This window comes from Anabrus simplex, chromosome 8, assembly GCF_040414725.1.
Source record: "Anabrus simplex isolate iqAnaSimp1 chromosome 8, ASM4041472v1, whole genome shotgun sequence".
Lineage (NCBI taxonomy): Eukaryota > Metazoa > Arthropoda > Insecta > Orthoptera > Tettigoniidae > Anabrus > Anabrus simplex.
The window spans coordinates 79490190-79516287 of record NC_090272.1 but is presented as its reverse complement, the minus strand read 5'-3'; the positions used below and the strand labels follow the sequence as shown (position 1 = coordinate 79516287).

General features: G+C 39.6%; 1 protein-coding gene across 1 annotated transcript in view; it reads left to right on the top strand.

The window, feature by feature from the left end:
• LOC136879140 (hemolymph lipopolysaccharide-binding protein) overlaps window positions 1–26098 on the top strand; it is a 34293-nt gene continuing 8195 nt past the window's right edge. Inside the window, exons 1-3 of the mRNA XM_067152893.2 lie at window positions 1–136; window positions 17499–17587; window positions 25153–25380. Of these exons, the coding sequence (XP_067008994.2) occupies window positions 17500–17587; window positions 25153–25380 (316 nt within the window). The 5' untranslated portion in view covers window positions 1–136; window position 17499. The remainder of the gene's footprint in view (window positions 137–17498; window positions 17588–25152; window positions 25381–26098) is intronic.

Genomic DNA, 26098 nt, shown 5'->3' with positions numbered 1-26098 from the left:
CACACTGTTTGATGTGGACTCTCTTGAACTGATGTGCACTCGACTCTCACAATTTCGTATATAAAGACACCCGAAGTAATATTTTTCTCACAGGACATAAGGAAACGAGAAACGGAGGAAGACATTATTCATTAAGGTGAGGATTCCTACAGTTCAAAGTTTGTATGTTTTTAGCGAATTGAAGTAATGTTTGATATTCTCACACGTTTAATACCTTTTGAAGATCAATATACAAAATAGTTATTTATGTTTATAAGATAGTAAATTAGCAATATTTTCCCCAAGCGTATAAAATTGTTTACTCTCGTGTGATGAATATTTTTTTCCATTACCAGTAATGTATTTATAACTTACATAATCTTCTTCTTATTAAATACCTGCGTTTATCATTCCATCAACGGATGTCTGTTGTCATCGACGGCAATGATGCTGTTTGAGAAGGAGATATAGAATCGATGGCAATGATGCTGTTTGAGAAGGAGATATAGAGTCGACGGCAATGATGCTGTTTGAAAAGGAGATATAGAATCGATGGCAATGATGCTGTTCGAGAAGGAGATATAGAATCGATGGCAATGATGCTGTTTGAGAAGGAGATATAGAATCGATGGCAATGATGCTGTTTGAAAAGGAGATATAGAATCGATGGCAATGATGCTGTTTGAAAAGGAGATATAGAATCGATGGCAATGATGCTGTTTGAAAAGGAGATATAGAATCGATGGCAATGATGCTGTTCGAGAAGGAGATATAGAATCGATGGCAATGATGCTGTTTGAAAAGGAGATATAGAATCGATGGCAATGATGCTGTTTGAAAAGGAGATATAGAATCGATGGCAATGATGCTGTTTGAAAAGGAGATATAGAATCGATGCAATGATGCTGTTTGAAAAGGAGATATAGAATCGATGGCAATGATGCTGTTTGAAAAGGAGATATAGAATCGATGGCAATGATGCTGTTTGAAAAGGAGATATAGAATCGATGGCAATGATGCTGTTCGAGAAGGAGATATAGAATCGATGGCAATGATGCTGTTCGAGAAGGAGATATAGAATCGACGGCAATGATGCTGTTCGAGAAGGAGATATAGAATCGATGGCAATGATGCTGTTCGAGAAGGAGATATAGAATCGACGGCAATGATGCTGTTCGAGAAGGAGATATAGAATCGATGGCAATGATGCTGTTCGAGAAGGAGATATAGAATCGATGGCAATGATGCTGTTCGAGAAGGAGATATAGAATCGATGGCAATGATGCTGTTCGAGAAGGAGATATAGAATCGATGGCAATGATGCTGTTTGAGAAGGAGATATAGAATCGATGGCAATGATGCTGTTTCAAAAGGAGATATAGAATCGATGGCAATGATGCTGTTCGAGAAGGAGATATAGAATCGACGGCAATGATGCTGTTCGAGAAGGAGATATAGAATCGATGGCAATGATGCTGTTCGAGAAGGAGATATAGAATCGATGGCAATGATGCTGTTTCAAAAGGAGATATAGAATCGATGGCAATGATGCTGTTCGAGAAGGAGATATAGAATCGATGGCAATGATGCTGTTTCAAAAGGAGATATAGAATCGATGGCAATGATGCTGTTCGAGAAGGAGATATAGAATCGACGGCAATGATGCTGTTCGAGAAGGAGATATAGAATCGATGGCAATAATGCTGTTCGAGAAGGAGATATAGAATCGATGGCAATGATGCTGTTTCAAAAGGAGATATAGAATCGATGGCAATGATGCTGTTCGAGAAGGAGATATAGAATCGATGGCAATTATGCTGTTTCAAAAGGAGATATAGAATCGGTGGCAATGATGCTGTTCGAGAAGGAGATATATACAATAAAATGAATAATTTAAATGTTCCCAGACGCCTAAGGATGTTTGAGCGTTGGAGATGGAAATTATAAAAAAAATTATAGGCATGAATGTGAATATCAACATTAATTTTTGAAATTTCTACTTCCGGCCCGTTAAGCTTTCTATATGGTGGCAGACTATTTATTATATTGCGTTAAATATTGAACCCTTGACTGCCCTAGGAGGATACCTACCTTCCGTAACTATCAGCATTAGCATGAGCTTCTTCCTTCTTTAGTCACATGCTGAATGTCCTGGGCAGGTTTCTAGTAATCTACTGTCTAGATCCTACTGAATAACTGAGCTATAAGATTGGCTAATTTTGATTCAACTTTTATTGGTTATTAAACGTAATGAAACTAACTTTTTTTTAAATTCAGAATGACCAACAAACTTGATGGCTCTGACAAATTATTTTATAACATAAATGTGCGCTGAAATGGAATTGACACTGCGTCTGAAGGGCATTCTAACTGAGAAATCACTCTTTTAATTACTTTAATCACAAAGAAAGTCCGGAAAATCCCTATCATCTATATCCAAGTAAGTTCACTTGTGATGCCATAGTAAGTCGTGATGTTTCAGTACACGTGACACGAGTTCTGGATTTAAAATATAATTAAGGTTATCCAATCAACGTAAATCAATCAGGATTTGTACGCCATGGATCCTTAATTGAGTCGGCATAATCCGCGAAAGGTCATGGACCTATATCTGTTCGTATTCAACTTAATTTGCACAAGTGAGTGTGGATGATGGCCAAAGGATATAAGCTAATGTGTCTGATGGCCCAAATATTTCACTGAGGCCGATGGCCCAAAATAAATGTGAGTAACACAGTTTAGCTAAGGTGGCTGATGGCCAAGTTTTCAATTTGTTAAATATCCAGCACATCGGTTGCCCAACAGTTCAAAAATCAAAACAACAACAGCAAATGCTCACATGATATGCGGCAGTAAAGTCCCTTACATTCAGACATGTTCCCTTAATCGTTATGTTCACAAGTTAACTTCCCTAGGAAATAAAACTAAGATTTTCAGAATTAATTTGACTCGATTACTTGACGTTACGCTAATACAAGATACGTTTTGATAATATTAATAAATTAATTAAGTAATGAATCCATCATCTCATTGTGAAAGAATAAATATAACTAATGTTTTCTCTAACACACGCTTTCAGTTTATAACTTTAATTGATCATTCAACTGACTTCTGCTATCATTCATTTACAATGAAGTTTCGGAGAAAATTTATTAATTATTTATTATTCACAGCCACGTTATGGTATTCCTGTATTGGAAATAAAAACATATTTATTGCAAACTGACAGAAATGGTGTGTATACTTCGTTATGTCAACCATCTGGTCTTAGCTCTAAGTTATTTACATTACATCCTAAACAAATCAGAAGCTTGGGTAATCCCTATTCTAATATAATCCTACTTCATCTACATTCAAATACTACCATAGTAAACGCACCTATAAATTATTCACAACGTTTTCGACCTCCTTTGAATAATTCATGACACCTCCGAATGTTGCGGTTTCGCAGTGATGAAAGTAGATTTGCGAACTACACCTCATCAAACTCTAGGGTGGATGTACTCGCTACACCATGCCTATCTACAACTATGCCCTGATACCGCGACTAATCGATCCCGTGTCTACAATCCAACAACAACAACACGCAACAAAGTATTAGTACGAAAGAATAAATAATGAACAACTGAAATAATTTGGGCACCCCTTCACAACATCCCCGGAGGTGCATATGGCCCTGAGGTTCACTCAGCCTACACCAACATTGAGTGCCAGGTTAATTCCTGGGGGCAAAGGCGGCCGGGCGTAGAGCTAACCACTCTACCCCATCACGTGCCGAGGTTAACAATGGTGGAAGCCTTTACCTTCCACTCCTCCAAGGGCCTTCATGGCCTGTACGGAGGTGGCTTTGCTTTGCTTCACAACATTCAACAACATGAGTACGGCTCCTCGCTGGACACCTCTCACGTGGATCACTCCAACAACAATAAACGTGGCGATCTATCTTGTCACCTTAAAATGGTAAGGTAAGGGTTATTCTGCCCGAAGGCAGGTCCGAACTTCCGCAGAGGTGTTCCTGAGCCGGAGTTTACGTGCGGTAGGGTGGCGAGTTCCTTTTCGCTCCTCCATTCTCTATTATCATTATATAGGTGCACTTCTCTGATTTACCCTGCTGATGTGTAATTAAAATATGAGTAATGATACCTGTTTGTTGTTGTTGTTGTTTTTTGAGTCACTAGTCCATAGAATGGTTTGATGCAGCCCTCCATGTCACCCTATCCTGTGCTAACTTTTTCATTTCTACAAAACTGCTGCATCCTACATCTGCTCTAATCTGCTTGTCATATTCATATCTTGGTCTACCTCTACCGTTTTTACCCCCTACACTTCCCTCAAAAACCAACTGAACAAGTCCTTGGTGTTTTAAGATGTGCCCTATCATTCTATCTCTTCTTCACGTCAAAATTAGCCACAACGATCTCCTCTCGCCAATTCGATTCAATATCTCTTCATTCGTGATTCGATCTATCCATATCACCTTCAGCATTCTTCTGTAACACCACATTTCAAAAGCTTCTATTCTCTTTCTTTCTGAACGAGTTATTGTCCATGTTTCACTTCCATACAATGCCAAGCTCCAAACGACAGTCTTCAAAAACATTTTTCTAATTCCTATATCAATATTAGAAGTGAGCAAATTTCTTTTCTGAAGAAAGCTCTTCCTTGCTTGTGCTAGTCTGCATTTTATGTCCTCCTTACTTCTGCCATCGTTATTTTACTAGCCGAGTAACAACATTCATCCACTTCCTTTAAGACTTCATTTCCTAATCTAGTATTTCCTGCAACACCTGACTTCTCCATTACTTTTGTTTTGGACTTATTTATTTTCATCTTGTACTCCTTACCCAAGACACTGTCCATACCATTCAGAGACTTCTCCAGATCTTCTGCAGTCTCAGATAAAATAACAATATCATCGGCAAATCTCAAGGTTTTGACTTTTTCTCCTTGGATTGTGATTCCCTTTCCGAATTCTTCTTTGATTTCCTTTACTGCCTGTTCTATATAAATATTGAAAATGAGGGGTGGCAAAATGCGGCCTTGCTTCACCCCTTTTTGGATTGCTGCTTCTTTTTCATACCCCTCGATTTTTATCACTCCAGACTGATTTTTTATAGATTGTAGATAATTTTTCCTTCTTGGCACCTGATCTCGATCATCTTCAGAATCTCAAATAGCTTGGTCCAATCAACATTATCAAATCCATTTTCTAGATCTACGAACGCCGTGTATGTGGGCTTGCCCTTCTTAATTCGATCCTCTAAGATCGGACGTAAAGTCAGGATTGCTTTGCGTGTTCCCACATTTCTTCTGAAGCCAAATTGATCTTCTCCCAACTCAGTTTCAACTTGTCTTTCCATTCTTCTGTAAATAACACGTATTAGAATTTTGCAGGCATGAGATACTAAACTAATGGTGCGGTAGTTTTCGCACTTGTCAACACAGGCTTTCTCGGCAATAGGTATAAAAACATACTGCCGAAAATCGGATGGCCCTTCTCTTGTCTCATACATCTTGCACACCAAATGGAATAACCCCGCCATTGTGGTTTCTCCTAAAGCAGTCAGTAATTCAGAGTGAACGCCATCAATTCCAGGTGCTTTTCTCCTATTTAGGTCTCTCAAAGCTCTGTCGAATTCTGACCTCAAAATTGAGTCACCCATTCCATCAGCATCAACAGCCTCTTGTTGTTCCAAAACCATACTATCTACGTCCTTACCTTGATACAATAATTATTGTTGGATATGTTCCTGCCGTCTTTCTGCCCTGTCTTCTTTCCCTAGAAGTGGTTTTCCATCTGAACTCTTAATCTTCACATACGTATTTTTCCATTCTCTAAAGGTTTCCTTGATTTTCCTGTATGCATCATCTACTTTTCCTAGGACCATACAACTTTCAACATCCTTGCACTTCTCCTTCAGCCATTCTTCCTTAGCTGTCCTGCAACTCCTATTCACTTCATTCCTTAATCGCCTGTATTCTTTTCTACCTTCTTCATTTTTTGCATTCTTGTATTTTCGTCGTTCATCGATCAGGTCTAGTATCCCTTGAGTCATCTATTGATTCTTAGTTGATCTTTCCTTTCTTCGTAAAATCTCTTCAGCACAGCCCAACTAACCTCATTCTTCATGACTGTCCATTCTTCTCCTACTGTGTTTACTTCAGCCTTTCCATTTATTCCTTGTGCAACATGTTCCTTGACACAATCCTTCACACTATTTTCCTTCAACTTGTCTAGATCCCATCTCGCTGGATTCCTTCCTTTCTTCAATTTCTACAACTTCAGATGGGATTTCATGACCAACAAGTTGTGGTCAGAGTCGACGTCTGCTCCTGGGAAAGTTTTGCAATCCAATATCTGGTTGCTGAATCTCTGCTTAATCATAATGAAGTATATTTGATACGTTCCAGTGTCTCCAGGTCTCGTCCGTGTACAGCCGTCGTTTGTGGTGTTTGAACCAAGTATTAGCAAAGTCTAAATTTTGACTGGTGCAGAATTCAACCAGCTGAATTATTATTCCGTTCCTCTGTCCCAATCCAAATTCTCCTACTGCATTATCTTCTCTTTCTTGGCCTACCACTGTATTCCCGTCTCCCATCACATTTAGATTCTCGCCACCTTCTACATACTGTATTAAATCTATCTCTTCACATATTCTTTCGATTTTCTCATCATCCGCTGAACTAGTAGGCATATAGACTTGCACTATTGTAGTGGGCATTGGTTTGGTGTCTATCTTGACAACAATAATCCTTCCACTATGCTGGTCGTAGTAGCTTACCTGCTGCCCTATTTTCTTATTCATTATTAAACCAACTCCTGAATTTCTCTTGTTTGATTTTGTGTTCATAATTCTGTAGTCACCTCACTAAAAATTCTGCTCTTCCTGCCAACGTACTTATACAACCACATCTATCTTGACAACAATAATCCTTTCACTATGCTGGTCGTAGTAGCTTACCTGCTGCCCTATTTTCTTATTCATTATTAAACCAACTCCTGAATTTCTCTTGTTTGATTTTGAGTTCATAATTCTGTAGTCGCCTCACTAAAAATTCTGCTCTTCCTGCCAACGTACTTATACAACCACATCTAACTTTAGTTTGTCCATCTCCCTTTTCAGATTCTCTAATCTACCACAACGATTCAAACTTCTAACATTCCACGCTCCGACTCGCAAAATGTTAGCATTCATCTTCCTGATTATCGACCCCTCTCGTGTAGTCCCCACCCGGAAATACGAATGGGGGACTATTTTCTCTCCGGAAATATTTACTCGGGAGGAAGCCATCATCAGTACATCATTCATACAGAGAGAGCTGCATCTTCTCGGGTGTTAGTTACGGCCGTAGTTTCCCGTTGCTTTCAGCCGTCTAGCAGTATCAGCACAGCTAAGCCATGTTGAGCATTATTACAAGGCCATGTCAGTCAATCATCTAGACTGCCGCTCTTGCAACTTCTGAAAGGCTGCTACCCCATGTCGATGAACCATTCGTTAGTCTGGTCTCTTGACAGATACTCACCCGATATGGCTGCACCTGCGGCTTGGCTATCTGCTTCATTGGGACGTGCGAGCCTCCCCACCGCGACAAGGGGAGGGATACCTATGTATGTAGCGTAATTTGGTGTTTACCTCGTTACTACTTAAGCCATTCTTGGTTTATTTATTTATTTATTTATTTATTTATTTATTTATTTATTTATTTATTTATTTATTTATTTATTTATTTTTCTATTTCCTCTCTTTGCTTGCTGCTGACTTATTTCCCTCAGTTTACGTCATACTTTGTTGATTCTTTAATTTCCAGGAATTAATTGAGTAGAATTACTCCTTGGCCTACTTACGTTATCATGCGGAACTACGAATAATGTCCACAATTGATTTAAAAGTGTTATCTGAGCGCTGAATGGGAGGAAATGCTTCTATAATCCTTTAAATACTTAGTTATTGATTCGTTCTTTAGTCAGTCCTATGTGTTGTTTGAAGTATTATATCATTTGAACGAGTGGTTACTTAAGAAGTTTACACGGTAGTACCTTTGGTCAATCACTTTGTAAGAAACTGAAGGTCATTTCAGATAAAACATAATGTTATATCAGTGCTGTAAATCAAGTAAAGATTCCTTCTTCCTGATAATATTATATGTCATGTTTATTTTGATTTCATCATCTGTCAACAAATCGGGATTTTTATTCCGTATCTTGTAATTCTAGTAATTATTTGTGGGTTTGTGTGAAGTTTTGTTGTCTATGAATATACCGTATGTGATTTATGTAGGTCAGGTCGTGATTCTTTTATGTTTGTTCGACCTGACAAACCTTGTACTCCTGTATTTCTATCTCCTTCCTAGTTTATGTTTGGTTATTTTACTGTGCCTATATTTCTCCCCAGTTTGAGTAAGTTCGGTGTATTTTCCGGTGAAGAGTGTCGTATCCTAAGAATAGAAAAGACTGGGGACTGGAAAGGTTCAAATGCACAACTTTCTGTTATAATAATGATAATACCAGTCTGAATGTCCTTTTGCTGAGCTGAAATATTTTGAAATCACCAAGAAAATTATACAAAGATATGTACAAAAGTGTACACAGTTATGAGTAGGGCCCGGATGTTAATACAGTAACAGGTTAGAATGCAAAATTACTGAAGCGAGTAATAACTAGAATCTACCAACACGACGGTGATGCTATAAGGTTTGCATAAACATTAGAGGTTCGGCCCAATAGAACCCCTAGAATTTATGTTACTCCCACTACATTACGTTAGAGCAGGCTAGTCGACAATTCCTACTAAGTAATTTTGTTACTAAATAATTTTGTTACTAGGAAATGTCGACTAGCCCGCTCTAACGTAATGTAGTGGGAGTAACATAAATTGTAGGGGTTCTAATGGGCCAAACACTTAATGTTTATGCAAACCTCACAGCATTACTGTCGTGTGGGTAGACTCTACTTATTACTCGCTTCAGTTAGTTTGCATTCTAACCTATTTCTGTATTAACATTCGGGCCCTAGTTATGAGTGACTAACTTTCTCCTCTTAACAAGGGAACTCCCTAATCTGATTGCACTGTAAGCTACATAAGAAGTCTTTGGTTCCCGATGCCTCTTAAAGAGTCTGTTTTAGTAGATACCTATCTTCCGAGAAGGATGAGCGTCTTGCGGCGTCTTCTAACTTCTGTCACCTGGCTTCACTTGCACTCGATGGTTCTTAACACTCCACACTACTCTAACTGTTAAGGGAATGCAGTTCTTTCTGGCTCTACATCTGTCTCTAGATTCTCCTCGCCGTATCACGTACTCTTCTCTGTGGCAGGCTGCCTTCACCTGTTCGTCCTGAGCTCTAAGGTTACTGTCGGATCAACTCTGTGGCTGCCGAACCTAGTAGTCCTGTATGTCTTGGAATCTTACTCTACTGCGTATACGGTTACTACAACCGCGCGTCTTCATCCGTGGTTACCCGTGACCAACTGTTCATACTACGCCTGACCAGTCCCTTATTTCTTGCTTGAGCATATTCCCGTATAGTTCGTAAGTCTACTGCTTTTGACTTTCCCTTGAACTATTTCTTGCAAAGTCTATATGCTAACTTTTGTCTTCCTCCACGGGCCACCACTAGATCAACTTTTAAAACTAAGGTCGAGACTTTATTACTGTATGCTGACTGAATACACTGGGACTGTCGGTAGCTGCGTGATTGTGTGGCTACGTGATAGACTCTCTGACTGACTCCCTGGCTTACTTCACTCCCTGACTTGGCTGTCTACTTGGCTCCCTTCCTGACTGCCCAATTTTGCCCTCTGCACCTCCTTAAATAACCTCTTGTTTTTCTCGAATCTACTGTTCGGTGCTCGACTTTGCTCTCCTTGTGATTCTGAGTTGGCCTTTTTCTATTAGTTGGCGTTTTCTTTACCCAGGAAGGTTGTTATTATCTGTGCTTTCTATAGGCATAGAGAACATGGATATTTCCGTTGCCTACATGCGCTCCTGAAGTTCCCAGCTACTGCTTTTAGAATATTTACATACCAAATGATAAGACTGGTGCATACATCCTGTGATATGCCTTAATATTTCGCCATGTCCTGCCTTGTTCCAAGCCTTCATGCACTGCACTGCCTTTGTGGTTTCTCATATTCGTATTAAATTATTCTCAAATATACTTTTATCACACGGAGCACTGAACAATTTCACTTTTTCTAGTTATGTATTCTACTAAGACACTGTCGTAGGTCTTGGGATTGGTTGGTTTCCCTTTTTCTTAAATCTATGACCCTTTTCTTACATAGCTTGTCGTACTGAGAGGTTGCGATTCGACTCTCGTTCGAACCGTTCGTTCTTCCGTACGCAGATGGTGGGATGCGTCTTGTCAGAGGCACGATAAGAGATCTTTGGGGTTACTTGATGTTACTGAGAGATCAACTCTGACCTACGTGCATGTATTCTGTTTTCTCAACCTGCAGCATTACAGTACATAAAGTTCGCTACTTACTAGTAATCAATTTAAACCCCACCTAGTTAAGCACTTCTTAATTTTATAAATACTCCGCTTGCTTTGAATGTATTTATATTAATTCCATTCTCTTTATTAAAATATTTTATTCGTGGAAATTTAGTTTCATTTGAGTAGATTTATGGTTCATGGCTGTAGTCACGTCCTAGTTCTTGAACCATGGGCAACGGCTGAGTGGCCTAGTAAGTGGTCCTGAGAGTCGGGATACCAGTTGCTTTGGAATAGGAGTGATTATACCGGACATATTCTGAGGCATGGCCCTCCTTGAGCTCAGGTGGCTAGGACTGTACAATCCACCGATAGTCCATAACCCGTTAGAGGAGAGATCCTCACTCGGACTATGTGTAAATAGGGTAGCATCCTGCTTCATGAATTTACCGAGCTCAGAACATTTTACGCAAGCCTCGGACCTATGGGAGTAGCGGAGTCCCACTTCCATTTGACAGGCGAGGGACTCCTTGGAAACAAATTGGCAAACGAAATGGAATTTGATGGGGAGCTATCAATATTAATGGGGCTTCTGGAAGTAAGAAAGTAGAGCTGGCTGAGTCAGCAAACAGGATGCATCTGGATGTGCTAGGAGTAAGTGATATTCGGGTAAGGGGAGATAACGAGGAAGAGATAGGAGATTATAAAGTGTACTTGACGGGTGTTAGAAAGGGAAGGGAAGAGTATGGGGTAGGGCTGTTTATCTGTTTTTTTTTTTTTTTTGCTATTTTGGTTTACGTCGCACCGACATTAATAGGTCTTATGACGACGATGGGACGGGAAAGGTCTGGGAATGGGAAGGAAGCGGCCGTGGCCTTAATTAAGGTACAACCCCAGCATTTGCTTGGTGTGGGCTGTTTATCAGGAATACCATTGCACACAACATAGTTTCTGTTAGGCACGTAAATGAGCGAATGATGTGGGTAGATTTGTCAGTTGCAGGAATTAGGACAAGAATTGTGTCCGTGTATTCACCATGTGAGGGTGCAGATGAGGATGAAGTTGACAAGTTTTATGAAGCATTGAGTGACATCGTGGTCAGGGTCAACAGCAAGGATAGAATAGTGCTAATGGGCGATTTCAATGCGAGCGTTGGGAATAGAACTGAAGGATACGAAAGGGTGATTGATAAATGTGGGGAAGATATGGAAGCTAATGGGAATGGGAAGCGTTTGCTGGACTTCTGTGCTAGTATGGGTTTAGCTGTTACGAATACATTCTTCAAGCATAAGGCTATTCACCGCTACACATGGGAGGCTAGGGGTACCAGATCCATAATAGACTATATCTTAACAGACTTCGAATTCAGGAAATCTGTTAGGAATGTACGAGTTTTCCGCGGATTTTTCTATGATACAGACCACTATCTGATCTGTAGTGAACTAAGTATCTCTAGGCCTAGGGTAGAGAAAGTGAAATATGTCTGCAAACGAATAAAGGTAGCAAATCTCCAGGACGAGGACATTAGACAAAAGTAGTCCTAGATGAATATGATTAGTGAGAAGTTTCGAACAGTAGACAGTAAGCAGGTTCAGGATATAGAAACTGAATGGGTGGCATACATGGATGCTGTAGTAGAAACAGCAAGGGAATGGCTAGGAACAACTGTGTGTAAAGATGGAAAAAGGCGAACATCTTGGTGGAATGATGAAGTGAGAACAGCCTGTAAACGTAAAAAGAAGGCTTATCAGAAATGGCTCCAAACAAGGGCCGAGACAGACAGGGATTTGTACGTAGATGAAGGAAACAGAGCGAAACAAATATTTGTTGAATCCAAAAAGAAGTCGTGGGAAGATTTTGGTAATAACCTGGAAAGGCTAGGTCAAGCAGCAGGGAAACCTTTCTGGACAGTAATAAAGACTCTTAGGAAGGGAGGGTAAAAGGAAATGAACAGTGTTTTGAGTAATTCATATGAACTCATAACAGATCCCAGGGAATCACTGGAGAGGTGGAGGGAATATTTTGAACATCTCAACGTAAAAGGAAATCTCCCTGGTGATGTTGCAAACAATCAAGCTCATGTGGAGGAGGAAAATGATGTTGGTGAAATTACGCTTGAGGAAGTGGAAAAGATGGTAAATAAACTCCATTGTCATAAAGCAGCAGGAATAGATGAAATTAGACCTGAAATGGTGAAGTATAGTGGGAAGGCAGGGATGAAATGGCTTTATAGAGTAGTAAGATTAGCATGGAGTGTTGGTAAGGTACCTTCACATTGGACAAAAGCAGTAATTGCACCTATCTATAAGCAAGGGAACAGGAAGGATTGCAACAACTATCGAGGTATCTCACTGATTAGTATACCAGGCAAAGTATTCACTGGCATCTTAGAAGGGAGGGTGCAGTCAGTAGTTGAGAGGAAGTTGGATGAAAACCAGTGTGGTTTCAGACCACAGAGGGCTGTCAGGATCAGATTTTCAGTATGCGGCAGGTAACTGAAAAATACTACGAGAGGAATACGCAGTTGTGTTTATGTTTCTTAGATCTAGAGAAAGCATATGACAGGCTACCGAGGGAAAAGATGTTCGCCGCACTCTAGGACTATGGAATTCAATGTAGATTATTAAAATCAATCAAAGGCATTTATGTTGACAATTGGGCTTCAGTGAGAATTGATGGTAGAATGAGTTCTTGGTTTAGGGTACTTTCAGGGGTTAGACAAGGCTGTAATCTTACAACTTTGCTGTTCGTAGTTTACATGGATCATCAGCTGAAAGGTATGAAATGGCAGGGAGGGATTTAGTTAGGTGGAAATATAGTAAGCAGTCTGACCTATGCTGACGACTTGGTATTAATGACATATTGTGCCGAAAGCCTGCAGTCTAATATCTTGGAGCTTGTTCTATACCTTTCGAAGACTAAATTGATGTCAGTAGGTAAGAAATTCATCAGAATTGAATGTCAGCTTGGTGATAAAAAGCTAGAACAGGTAGATAATTTTAAGTATTTACTCGTAGGTTGTGTTCTCCCAGGTTAGTTAGTTAGTTAGTTAGTTAGTTAGTTAGTTAGTTAGTTAGTTAGTTAGTTAGTTAGTTAGTTAGTTAGTTAGTTAGTTAGTTAGTTAGTTAGTTAGTTAGTTAGTTAGTTAGTTAGTTAGTTAGTTAGTTAGTTAGTTAGTTAGTTAGTTAGTTAGTTAGTTAGTTAGTTAGTTAGTTAGTTAGTTAGTTAGTCAGTCAGTCAGTCAGTCAGTCAGTCAGTCAGTCAGTCAGTCAGTTATGTTTTATTTTACATGCCGAGATGAGCTTCAGGTCTTCTCTTCCATCTAACCAGGCACTGCAATATACATTTAATACCATGTATCACTTTACAATAATAGATTTAATACTAATTAAATTAATAGTAATACTAGAATGATGAATGATAAGGTTAAATTAAGATGAAATAAATTAGGTATAATAACAGGATAAATTCCTAAAAGTGAGATTGAATCAAGGTGTAGTAAAGCTAGTGCAGTGAGCTCGCAGTTGCGATCAACAGTATTCTGTAAGAAGGGAGTAAGCTCTCGGTCGAAACTATCTTTACATCGGGCTGTTTTCAGACCAACTTCGCTTTACGGGAGCGAAAGCTGGGTGGACTCAGGATATCTTATTTATAAGTTAGATGTAACAGACGTGAAAGTAGCGAGAATGATTGCTGGTAAATACAGGTGGGACCAATGTTAGGAGGGTACTCGAAACGAGGAGGTAAAGGCTAAGTTTGAAATGAACTCGATCGATGAAGCTGTACTCATAAACCGCCTTGGGTGGTGGGATCATGTGAGGCGAATGAAGGAGTATAGGTTACCTAGGAGAATAATGGGCTCTATTATGGAGGGTAAGAGGAGTAGAGGGAGACCAACACGACGATGGTTAGACTAAGTACGAGGAGTAGAACAAAATGAGGCCACAGCACTACTTGCAAACAGGGGATTGTAGCGACGTTTAGTAAATTCACAGAGGCTTGCAGACTGAACGCTGAAAGGCATAACAGTCTTTAATGATAATTATGTAATGTTGAGTAGATTAGCGCAGCATCTCATTAACTTACTCTACCGCGTGTTGGCATTTATGCTTGATACGCTCTCTGGAGCCCAACGTTTTCCACGTTTGTTTTGATTAATAACTCCGGACGGGATACATTACAGGTAAGTTGATTTATTTATCTGTTCTTGGTGTGTACTAATTTGTGTTGGTGTTTTATTGCTATATGTATCCGGTCTGGTTTGAAACTGAAATAATATTAGGGCAATTTTGCGAGCTAGCCTAGTGACTGCTTAGTTATTTCGTTTATTGCATTACAATTTGTGTTAGCAGAGCCGTGGTTGTTTCTGTTTTCCTTTCTCGCAGATTACCTACTTATTTTTTCTGTAGTAGAGATTATTGTATTGCTGAGCTCGGAGCTACTTATGTTTGCCGTATTTCTGTTTTATTTCTACTCGTTGTGATATTTCATTCACTATTAAATGAGATACTGCCTAATTCACTAAAATGATCGATCTAAATTTAATGACTGTTTGTGAAGGAGAATATACCGCATATTCTAACTTAATTTATGCTATACGTTCAGATATTTTAGGTCCAGAACGGTTTCCTTCCTTTTTATCAACCCTTTCCAGTCACTATTTCTTTCATCTAAGTTCAATTCTCTGTATACATAACTTATTTTTCGAAATAATTTTCGTTACGCCTTTTTTGAGCGTTTACAAACACCTCTAAGTTCATTGTTTTACGAAGATGTTCGCTTTCCCCGCGATCTTCCCTTGGCATTTGTAATACAGCATTCCTATATGAGGCCCTTTAGTGCGTAAACTACGACAAATACAGCTTTATTTTTCGATTGGCACTTCAAATAATGAAATCTCGCAGCTAATAAGCTTCTTTTTTCAAAAAAGTAAAGAGGCTCAAATATACTATTTTATTTACTTTTTACCTGAACTTCCCAAACAGTTTGGGTTGCTGCTTACGGCAAAGTATACCAATATGACATAATTCAAATACTGAAATTCTAGTTATGGAAAATGAGAAAACTGAAAGCAACAGTTTGACGGAAAAGGGATAAATACAGTAGACTTATGAGCTATGAATTAATTCTTGAGGTTGTACAGGTGATACCTCTGTATCTGAAGCGACACCTTCAAAGCAACTTCCTGGCAAATCTTCGGCTGGATCCAAAGGAACTGAAAAGTTCCATAACACATCTTGGATTGACCCGCGGCTTCCAATCATCAACCCCACCATACATAAATCTTTAAAATTATACGCTTCCGTGAAGTAACTCATTTGTGGCTCATATAATTCCTCTTCCTCCCAGTCAACAGCTGCCGGCGGATCCAGAATTTTTCCGAAGCGTTCCGTGGTGTCAATTACAATACCTCTTCCCCGTGTCCCGTGCAGTGCAGTGATGTCTCTCCGGCGAGTCCTTCCACATTCAGAGACGTTGTGATCCTCCTCGTAACTTCGCAGTTCCGTATGAAATGATGTAGGTTATTTCTTAAAAGCTCCCCGTGATGACAAAAACCAAGGACATGGACCAGGGTGTCGGCCTCACTGCTCTGCCTGCAGCTTGGCTTCATGAGGAGCTCTTATTGGGGCAACGGTGCACTGCATCTAAAGAGAGTCGCACTTGTAATTCCAATTGTAGTCGTAAGTCATCTATTCGCTGGATGATTCTCTAATGAGATTGGCAGCATTCACTAAAATTGTGATAGTGATTGGGGAGCTGGGAAGGGTTTGGTGGACATGAGTGGCTGCATTATTCTGTGAGAGATAAACAGTGGGCGGACGCAGCTACAAGTAGCGAGATACTGTCACTATCATAGCGAGTGGTCCAAAAGGGTCACTACAAAAGACGTGTCTGTACTGATTCTTGAGGTTGTACTGATGATTCCTCTGTATCTCAACGGCTGCCGGCTGATCTAGGCATTTCTCGAAGCATTCCTTGATGTGAATTATAATACCTCTTCTCCGTGTCCTGTACAGTGCAGTGATGTCACTTCGGCGAGTCCTTCTACCTTCAGCGACAAGTAGCGAGACACTTTCACTACCGTAGCGAGTGGTCCGAAAGTGTCAATATAAAAGCCGTGTATATTTGATTCCTGTGTATCTCTACAGGCCCCTTCAAAGTTTCGTGTTGCATATTTGATGTTAAATCCGTATAGGTGTATTCTTCAATGATATCACTTTAGCCTTGGAAGTGGTAATTTTCATGTCATACTCGGAGTACTTCTTTCTAAAATACCTTGTAAGCTATCAGTACAATCGGCATATGCTTAATTTCTGACTACATATCAATGTCAAGGGTCACCGAACCACAAGCGAAAATAAGAGTATACCTGAATGAAAGTCAATAAACTTCAATATTTAGAAATTATCAGCAATATTATCTGCACTGCCACACAGTTTGCATCCGCCAAGACTCTGACTTCGCGGATAACAGAGGATTTATCCGCATCCCTGCAGGGCTATACCCATGGTCACCCCTCTCCTTCCAGGGTGCTAATGAATTTATAGTTATTTATATAAAAGTAATAATAGCGTATCAGGAAAATTGTGCGCTCTAAGCAATGAGGATTTTGGAGATCGAACTGTACATGTATATTTCGAATTTATTAGGTATAATTGTACTGCTTTTCCCGATTGCAGGTTCTCTATAAAAGAATGACATAGCAGTGATATGGCCATAACAACAATTCTTTAGAATTCTGAGAAAAACAGAAAGTCCATTTCTCCGGAACTTCATTTTAGTATTTTTGTATTTTCTTCTCGATTTGTCATTTTCTCGTGTACCTTCTGTAAGACGTCATTCTAAACACATTTTGAAAGAAATTGGGACCTGTAAACCATAAAATATTAAGAAAATATTGTTTAATTTAACAGACAGACAGGTTTGACAGACACCATACTTGTTTAAGGTTAAAACTGTATACGAAATACAGCTTGCTAGTGGCTCCGTTTGCACCCAGTCTTAACAAAGACAAAGACTACACCAGATTGTTCATAACTACAGGAAATTATTATTGCTTACAATGAAAATGTTTACTTTTCAGGATGAATATGAATGTGGGACTGGTGGTATTGTGTCTGCAGTTGTTGGTGATCAAAATAAACTCATCAGTGGTTAAAAACGGACTCCCAGGTATGTATTTCTTTCTTTGTAAATGAGATTCATACAGCTTGTAACGAATAAATCAGTATATTAAATTAAACTACGCAATTCAAAGTATAATATAATTCTTCAGTATATTACTTATGATTTGGTATTTTTATTTGGTGATGACAAAGCTGGAGCAGGTAGATAATTTCAAGGAAGATATTTATAATATGTGCTCACTCAGGATGGTAGATTAGTATGTGATATGAATGGAGGTGCAGCAAAGCTAATGCAGTTGGTTCACAGTTGTGATCAACAGTGTTCTGTTCAGAGGCAGTCAACTCTCGGACGATACTATCTTTACATTTGTGTGTTTTCAGACAAACTTCGCTTTAAGGGAGTGGAAGTTTGGTGGTTTCAGGATATCGTATTTACAAGATATACATAACAGACTTGAAAGTAACGAGAGATTGTTCGTAGAAGTAGGTGGGAACAATGAGAGGAGGGTGTTCAGAATGAGGAGATAAAGGCTAAGTTAAGAATAAACTCGACGGATGAATCCATACGCATAAAACGGCTTCGGTGGTGGGGTCATGTGAGGCGAATTGAGGATAGGTTTCCTAGGAGAATAATGGACTCTGTTATGGAGGATAAGAGGAGTAGTGGGCGTCCAAGAACGCCGAGCGTCCACATTAATAACAGGCTAAGAATACAAATAATAACAGTTAAAATTTTTGACCAGCCAGTTTCGTGTTCCATATTATTTTGATGTTAAGACCGTATAGGTGTCTTCTTCAATGACATCTCTTTAGCCTAGAAAGTGGTAATGTTCATATCATACTCAGAATACTTCTTTCGAAAATTTCTTGCAAGCTATCAGTATAGTCTGTCATTAAGACATACTCATCGACATTTCGTCACTGCCGGGACAAAACCTCCTATGTGAAATATTTTATCTTAGAACTTTGGCCGGTAAGGTTCTGTCATATAAGGTGCAATATTGTGTGAATATTGTCAAGGCATTCTCACCCTTCATAACGTATGTGTGGGTCAGTATATCTCCAAAAATATTATCACATAGGAGGTTTCGTCCCGGCAACGACGATATGCTAAATTTCAGACTACATTTCCGCTCAAATCAATCCCTCTTTTGAGTGAGCGATCCACGAAAGTGATGAACTACAAATTGGAAATATTACAACCTATTCTGACGCCTGTAACTACTATGAACCATCAATTTTCACTGTGCCCTAATTCCCGGCAGGGTCTGGAATTTTAACCATCATTGGTTAATTCCACTTGCACGGGGACTGGGTGTATGTGTCGTCTTCATCATCACTGCATCCTGATCACGACGTGCAGGTCACCTACGGGAGTCAAATCAAAAGAACTGCACCTGGCAAGCTGAAGTCCTCGGACACCTCCCGGCACTAAAAGCCATACGCCATTTCATTTTTATTTCACTTCCAACGTGGCTACTCTTCCAAAGAACATCATCCCATAAGATAGCAAACACAAATAACTTTCGTCATGTCCAAGTAAATGGAATATCCTTCCACCTTTAGGATGCTTAAGTCATCCTCAACACGGATTTGTTATACTTTATACACAATACAAGATTTAAACACACGTTAAAAGTAGAAAAAAATCACTGCTCTTGTTCCTTCAGTTGCTGGTAAACAACTACAATATGATTAAAACTCACAGTCTTAAAATTCACGCGTTTTCAAATGCACGTGTGATATCACTTGTTTTAACGTGCAGGAACTCTTTAAACCCATCCCAGAGTCTGTTTACAATTATATTTACCGTTTTCCACCGATCATATTTCCTTTTTTTAAACTCTCCTCATGTCTGTTTTATCAGCCATACGGTACCGCCTAATAGTCCTAATTTTAATATCTTCCTTTCTTTCACATTTAACTACCACAAAAACAGCTTCGTGATCACTAATACCATCTATGACGTCTGTTTCTGCATAGAGCTTATCTGGTTTTACTAGCACCACATCCAGAATATTCTTCCCTTTAGTTGCTTCCATCACTTTCTGAATCAGATGTCCTTTCCATATTAACTTATTTTCCATTTGTTGGTCAGGCTTCCTGTCGTTCGCATAACCTTCCCAATTGGCATTTGGTAAATTGAGATCATCCGCTATAATCACGTTCCTTTGCTTATCGTTTCCCACATAGCTGATTATCTTTTCAAATCAGTGGCGTATCCTGGAATCTCCACTGAGGCATGCAACTAGTAACCATGCAGTTAACACAATGTATTAAGTGAACTCGAGACAAAAAGTTTTACTGTAAGTTTCTGGATTGAACGTGCGTACACAATTCTTGTTTTCTGTTTTTAAATTTACGAGGGTCCACCTCGACGAGGGTCCGCCTCTGTGGTGTAGTGGTTAGTGTGATTAGCTGCCACCCCCGGAGGTCCGGGTTTGATTCCCGGCTCTGCCACGAAATTTGAAAAGTGGTATGAGGGCTGGAACGGGGTCCAATCAGCATCGGGAGGTCAACTGAGTAGAGGTGGGTTCGATTTCCACCTCAGCCATTCTCGAAGTGGTTTTCCGTGGTTTCCCACTTCTCCTCCAGGCAAATGCCGGTGTGGTACCTAACTTCAGGCCACGGCCGCTACCTTCCCTCTTCCTTGTCTATCCCTTCCAATCTTCCCATCCCCCGCAAGGCCCCTGTTCAGCATAGCAGGTGAGGAAGCCTGGGCGAGGTACTGGTCATCCTCCCCAGTTGTATCCCCGACCCAGAGTCTGAAGCTCCAGGACACTGCCCTTGAGGCGGTAGAGGTGGGATCCCTCGCTGAGTCCGAGGGAAAAGCCAACCCTGGAGGGTAAGCAGATTAAGAAGAAGAAGAAGAACTTTACGAGGGAAGGTAGAGGTCTCCCGGCTTCAACTATTTGAATCTTTTCATCAAACGAACGGCCAGTAAATGGCTTTTCAAACTGATTTACAATTATATCCGTTTTAGACTCATCCATCGTTAATACCACATGTGCGAAAAATATAATAAAACACCGAAAATGACGAATAGCACAGGAACAGCACACACAGAATGAACTCACTAATCCGCAAAACACACAATGAATTAACTCACTAGTTAGCCACAACTCAAGCACTGGAGGTAAGTCACCCCAGTGGCATTGGTCAGTTTCGTCACGTTGGGCTCACGCTGGGGGGGGGGGGGTAATCTGTGGGTCCCGTTCGCTGTAAAGATGCCGACTTTCTCCAAGATGCTAACAGATGGCAGAGGGTAGCACGGGTATGGGGTGACAAGTTCTGACCAAGTTTCAATTGCAGCGACATCGTTCGGAGGTTTTCAGAACTACGTCTGCCACCGAATGCAATTTTAAGATTGAATGCCTTACATCCTTAACTCCTCCATTTGCTGTCTCTTTCTTCGTAGAGTGGAATAGACGGCGAGACTACACGAGCACCACACGTAGTCAAGCAACGGAACTAGTACAGCTACGCGGAACTTTTAAACTTCTGAGAGATGAAATCGTTAATATTTGACTTGAAACAACCTAAAATCGTACATCAGACAGTTCTTTGTGTTATCATAACGCATGCAATGAATGCCTTGCATTCAAGGAGAATACACCCCTGTTTCAAATAATTCTGAATCAGCGTCAGCGCTACCCTTTCCCGATCTGTGCACTCCAAAGGCAACAAGTTGCTTATCATCTTCAGAGATGAGCCTTACACCTAGAATTTCATGTTTGTCATCTTTAACTTTTTCGTAGCTTACAAATTCTTATTTCACAAGGATGAATACTTCCCTTATCATTCCTATCCCATCTCTACGATACACACACCAGTTCCGCGAGAAAATTTCTGCATCCATTATATCATTTCTCAGCCATGATTCAACTTCTATTACAATATCTGGTAAGTATATATCTATTAAATTTCTTAATTCTATTCCTTTCTTTACCATACTTCTACAGTTCAGCACTAACATTTTTATGTCATCCCTATTTGACTTCTAGTTCCCTGTTCCCATATCACCGCTCCCTAGGTCACACCATTTCCCTGAATGTACCTTCCTATAACCCTTATAAACAAATTTCTTAACTTACATGTACCACTGCGGTTTAAGTGAAGGCCATCTGAGCGCAGATCCCTGTCTCCTACCCACCCATTCGAATCTAGAAATCTCACTCCCAGTTTCCCACATACCCACTCCATAACCTCATTTAAATCCCCAATCACCTTCCAGTCAGTATCCCTCCCACACAGTATTCCACTGATAACAATCTCCCCTTCCTAAAACTTTACCCGTGCTGCATTTACCAGATACCACACATCCCCAACTATGTTGGTACTTATACCTGCCTGTCTTACGTTGTTAGTACCAACGTGAAATACTACCACCTTCTCCTTTCCCTCCTTCTTCTCTTCTACTTCCCTCAACATCTGCCTCAACCTAATTCCTGGATAACACTCTACCCTGGTTCCCTTCCTCCACACACTTTCCCCACATGTCTAACCATGGAATCCCCCATGACCAGAGCCTCAACCCTCCCCACTTCATTTGATCCCCCCCCCCCCTCCGGGACAGTCCTATCTTTCCTGACAGCTGCAGAAGCTACTTCCTCCTCCCTTTTCTCCCTCCAATGACCCTGTTTCACCTGTCTTTTCCTATCCACTACTCCACATTTCTCTTTCCTACCTTTTCCCTTCCTCGTACTTCAACACTTCTCACCAACAGTTCCCTGTTCCTCATCTTCCCCCGGTTGTTCTACCTGCAGTGACTCGTACAGATTTCTCACAGTCACAGTCCTGAATGGAGCCCTTAGCCTGCAATCTCCTTCCCCTTAAAACATTAGATCACTGTCTTCTACAATTCCCCTTTCCTTCCCATTCCTCTTTTACATGTACTGTATCCTGTACATTGTTTGAGGGAGGCCTACTTTCCTTCCTCTCCTCTGCGAGAATCCTAATTATCTCTCCCAAACTCTCCATCTCTTCCCTCATACTCCTTAATGCCTGGTCACACCCATAGTTCTTACACTTGCACTCCTTAGCCACTCTTTACTGAATAATGAAAAGGAAACGAAAAAATAAGGTAACTTATTATGTGTAAAATAAATGAAAGGAAAGAAATATTGTCTAGGATAGTTTACAAATATCACACGACAATAAGGTAATTAATATAGGCTACTACTACACTACAATACTACTTAGTTGTACGATTTTTCCTACAACATGCTAACAGGATGAAAATTGCTGTTAATTACTGAAAACAGAAAATAATACACAAGAACTAAAAAATTCTAAATTGCAGTTAACTCTGTCCTAATTACTACAACAGAATTCTAGTAAGAGAGTTACTACAGATACCACAGATACTACAGATACTATAATACACAAATATTTCACAGTAATAGAATAAACGCACTAATTTCTAATAAGATACTATAATACACTACAATAATTTTAAACTACGTTCAGACTACGTTCAGATACTACAATATACTACAATAACTTTAAACTACGTTCAGACGTATCCTAATTACAACAGGTTATTACTAAGCACAAACAGAAATGGAAATTACAACTAAAGTTTGAAATTCGCAAGACTACTCAAAATAAGCACTCTAATTTCTAATAAGTTACTACAATACACTACAATAATTTTTAAAATACGTTCAGACGTACCTAATTACAAACACTAAACACCAATATTTGTGGAACTAAGTGTATCACACACACACAAAATTTGCTACATTTCTAAAACTATTAACTACTTTATCACTAGGATAATACAGAGCTCTTGGAACAGCCAACCACTCGCTAGCGCATCCAACAAAGGATGAAGCAGAAACAGAATAAACCCATTACGTTTAATAGAATGAGCCTCCAAAGGATAATAGCACATTCAATATTCTATAAAAAATAAATGAGTTAGCTACTAAAGAAACCTAATTTTAATAATATTACCAAGAAATTAGGTTAAGTAGTACACAGTTGAGTACCTCAAATTTAAATATTAATAATGATGATAATAATATGCTATTAGACAACAGCAGCACTCATGACAATCTTTAAATTATAATACCAGGTAACAACGGCTAATTACGGTGACCACAAGTTTAGATCTTGTTTTAAAACTTTGAACACATACACCATATCACTCGAGAATTTCGCTGGAAACACAATAACATTTCTTCAAATATTATTTCAGGCGATGAACCGTAAAATTTTAGGTATTTATTTCATAACGAGAGTAGGAACCATGTATTATCGGGACACTTTATCTGGATGCATTTGTGTACGGGGTTGAGGAGTAAGGAGGGAGCTGTCCCGGTTCCGGTAGTGCTGCCAACTGAATGAAAATGAAATCCGAATTGAATCGAGAATATGATCGATTGATATGAAGTTTCTAAACCGTTATTATCTTAAGCCAACAACAGTGTCACATACACATTATATAACATTATATAACATTTTTCGATGCGAATCTTGTTCCTGGCATGAATTCTATATATAGTTTGGCTTCGCTGTGTAAAGAACTACAGTACTAGTATGTAAATTGTACGCCAGATGTCGCACAACAATGCTTAATCGATTCATAGTTTGTGTTTCCAAAGGTTGCCAGTACGAATCTCGAAGATTGCCGAAGTCGACCGATTCAGCACTAGGGTGTAAATGCATCCAGATAAAGTGTGCCGATAATACACAACTTGGTCAGTAACTTAAAGATTATGTCCGACATCTTGAATTACAGGCCGCCAAGCAAGCAGAAACAGTAACATTAGTACCTTTCCCTTCTTAGAAATAATAGTAGATAATCACTTACCGATATTAGAGTTCAAGAATAATCCATTTTAGGAACACTATTAATATACACAAACCTTCCTAGTATAAACTCTGAGAAGTAGTAAGATAAAAGCATGGTGATTAACATCGCACGCATTTTGAGAAAATAAATCGGTTTAGCCCACCGATAAAATAATGAAAAATACCACATTTATTAAATTGAGGGCCCCAAGCCTTTTCACACCTTCCTGAAAGCGGATAGAGATCGTTCCAACTAGCCATAGCGACTAGGCCGGGAGCTGCAGAACTCATGTCCATGTTGGATGATGAGCTTATGCCAACTGTCTGTCCACAGAGAAGCGCGCCAACCATGGCACTAAAACAGTTGACGATCACGAGGCGGAGACACGGAATAAAAGCAGTAGAAATTACATCACGTCTACCAATCAAGATTTTAGATGTATATTAATTAATCAATTACAGCCAAAACCTGTCTTGCACTTCATGGCGCATTGTTAAATGATACATTCTAAATTCCACACATGTCATAGTTGGTGGTAATTATACAAATGTCCCTTCAATTGTAACGCCACAAAAACAATTTCATAATAAGACAACACTTCCAACATGGCTACTCTTCCAAAGAACACCAGCTCATAAGATAGTAAACACATATCACCATGTCCGAGTAAATATAATATATCATCTATTCTTACTGTTTTAGGTTGCTGCAGATTATTTAGCACCCTCTGCACTTCTCCTAAGTAAAATAAAATATTTCCAATAACGAATATTGTTCAGCTGGTGATTAGTGGTTGTGTTTGAATGTTTCAGAGGGTTACCGTAAGTACAGAGACCTTGGCTTCTACAAGATACACACCACCTCCGTCAATTGGAACGTCGCTCGGCAGACCTGTGAGAATGAAAATGCTTATTTGGTGGTCATTAACTCCCAGGAGGAGTTGGAATTGATTGGATATATGATGCAGTCACAAAATATTGAAGAAGTACACGCAGGGTTCAATGATTTAGTGACCGAAGGAGAGTTTTATACAACTTACGGTACGTAATGAAACCTTGCCCCCCACTCATCTATGTTATTAAAAAACTGGCAAGGGGCTATCAACTTTCATTCTGGAAATACTGGGTTCGAACCCTATAGTCGGCAGCCCTGAGGATGGTATTCCGTGGTTACCCATTTTCACACCAGACAAATTCCAGGGCTGTACCTTAATTAAGGCCACAGTAACTTTCTCCCCACTCTTAGTCCTCTCCTGTCCCATCGTCGCCATAGGACCTATCTGTGTCGGTGCGTCGTAAAGCAAATGATATTAATAAAAATGAGATGGTGTCTGCATGGTTCTTTGCTAGTTTGTTAGTTTATTTCGGATAGGTCAAAAACTACTGGAAAGATTGAGTTAAAATTTGGTAAGGATATAGTCTGAATTCCCAGGCCACGCAAGGGATACTTTTGATTTTGAACTCACTTAACAAAAGTGATGGTGTTGTATTAATGGAAAAAAACTGGTTTGGATCACGAAATGGAAATTCTTTAGTGTGGCGATTTTAAACTTCACAGAGTAGTAATTAACTAAGACAACAAAAAAGTAGCTATTACAGGAGTATATCGGTCACATCACACACAGCGGTCTCTCAGTGCGATAGATCATTATATCCAGGAGAGGTGCCATGTTGAAACCGAACTGATAATAATCGACACAAATATAGACCACTTAATGAACGCGACTGTGACGAATACCTCAATATTTTGCAAGAAAAT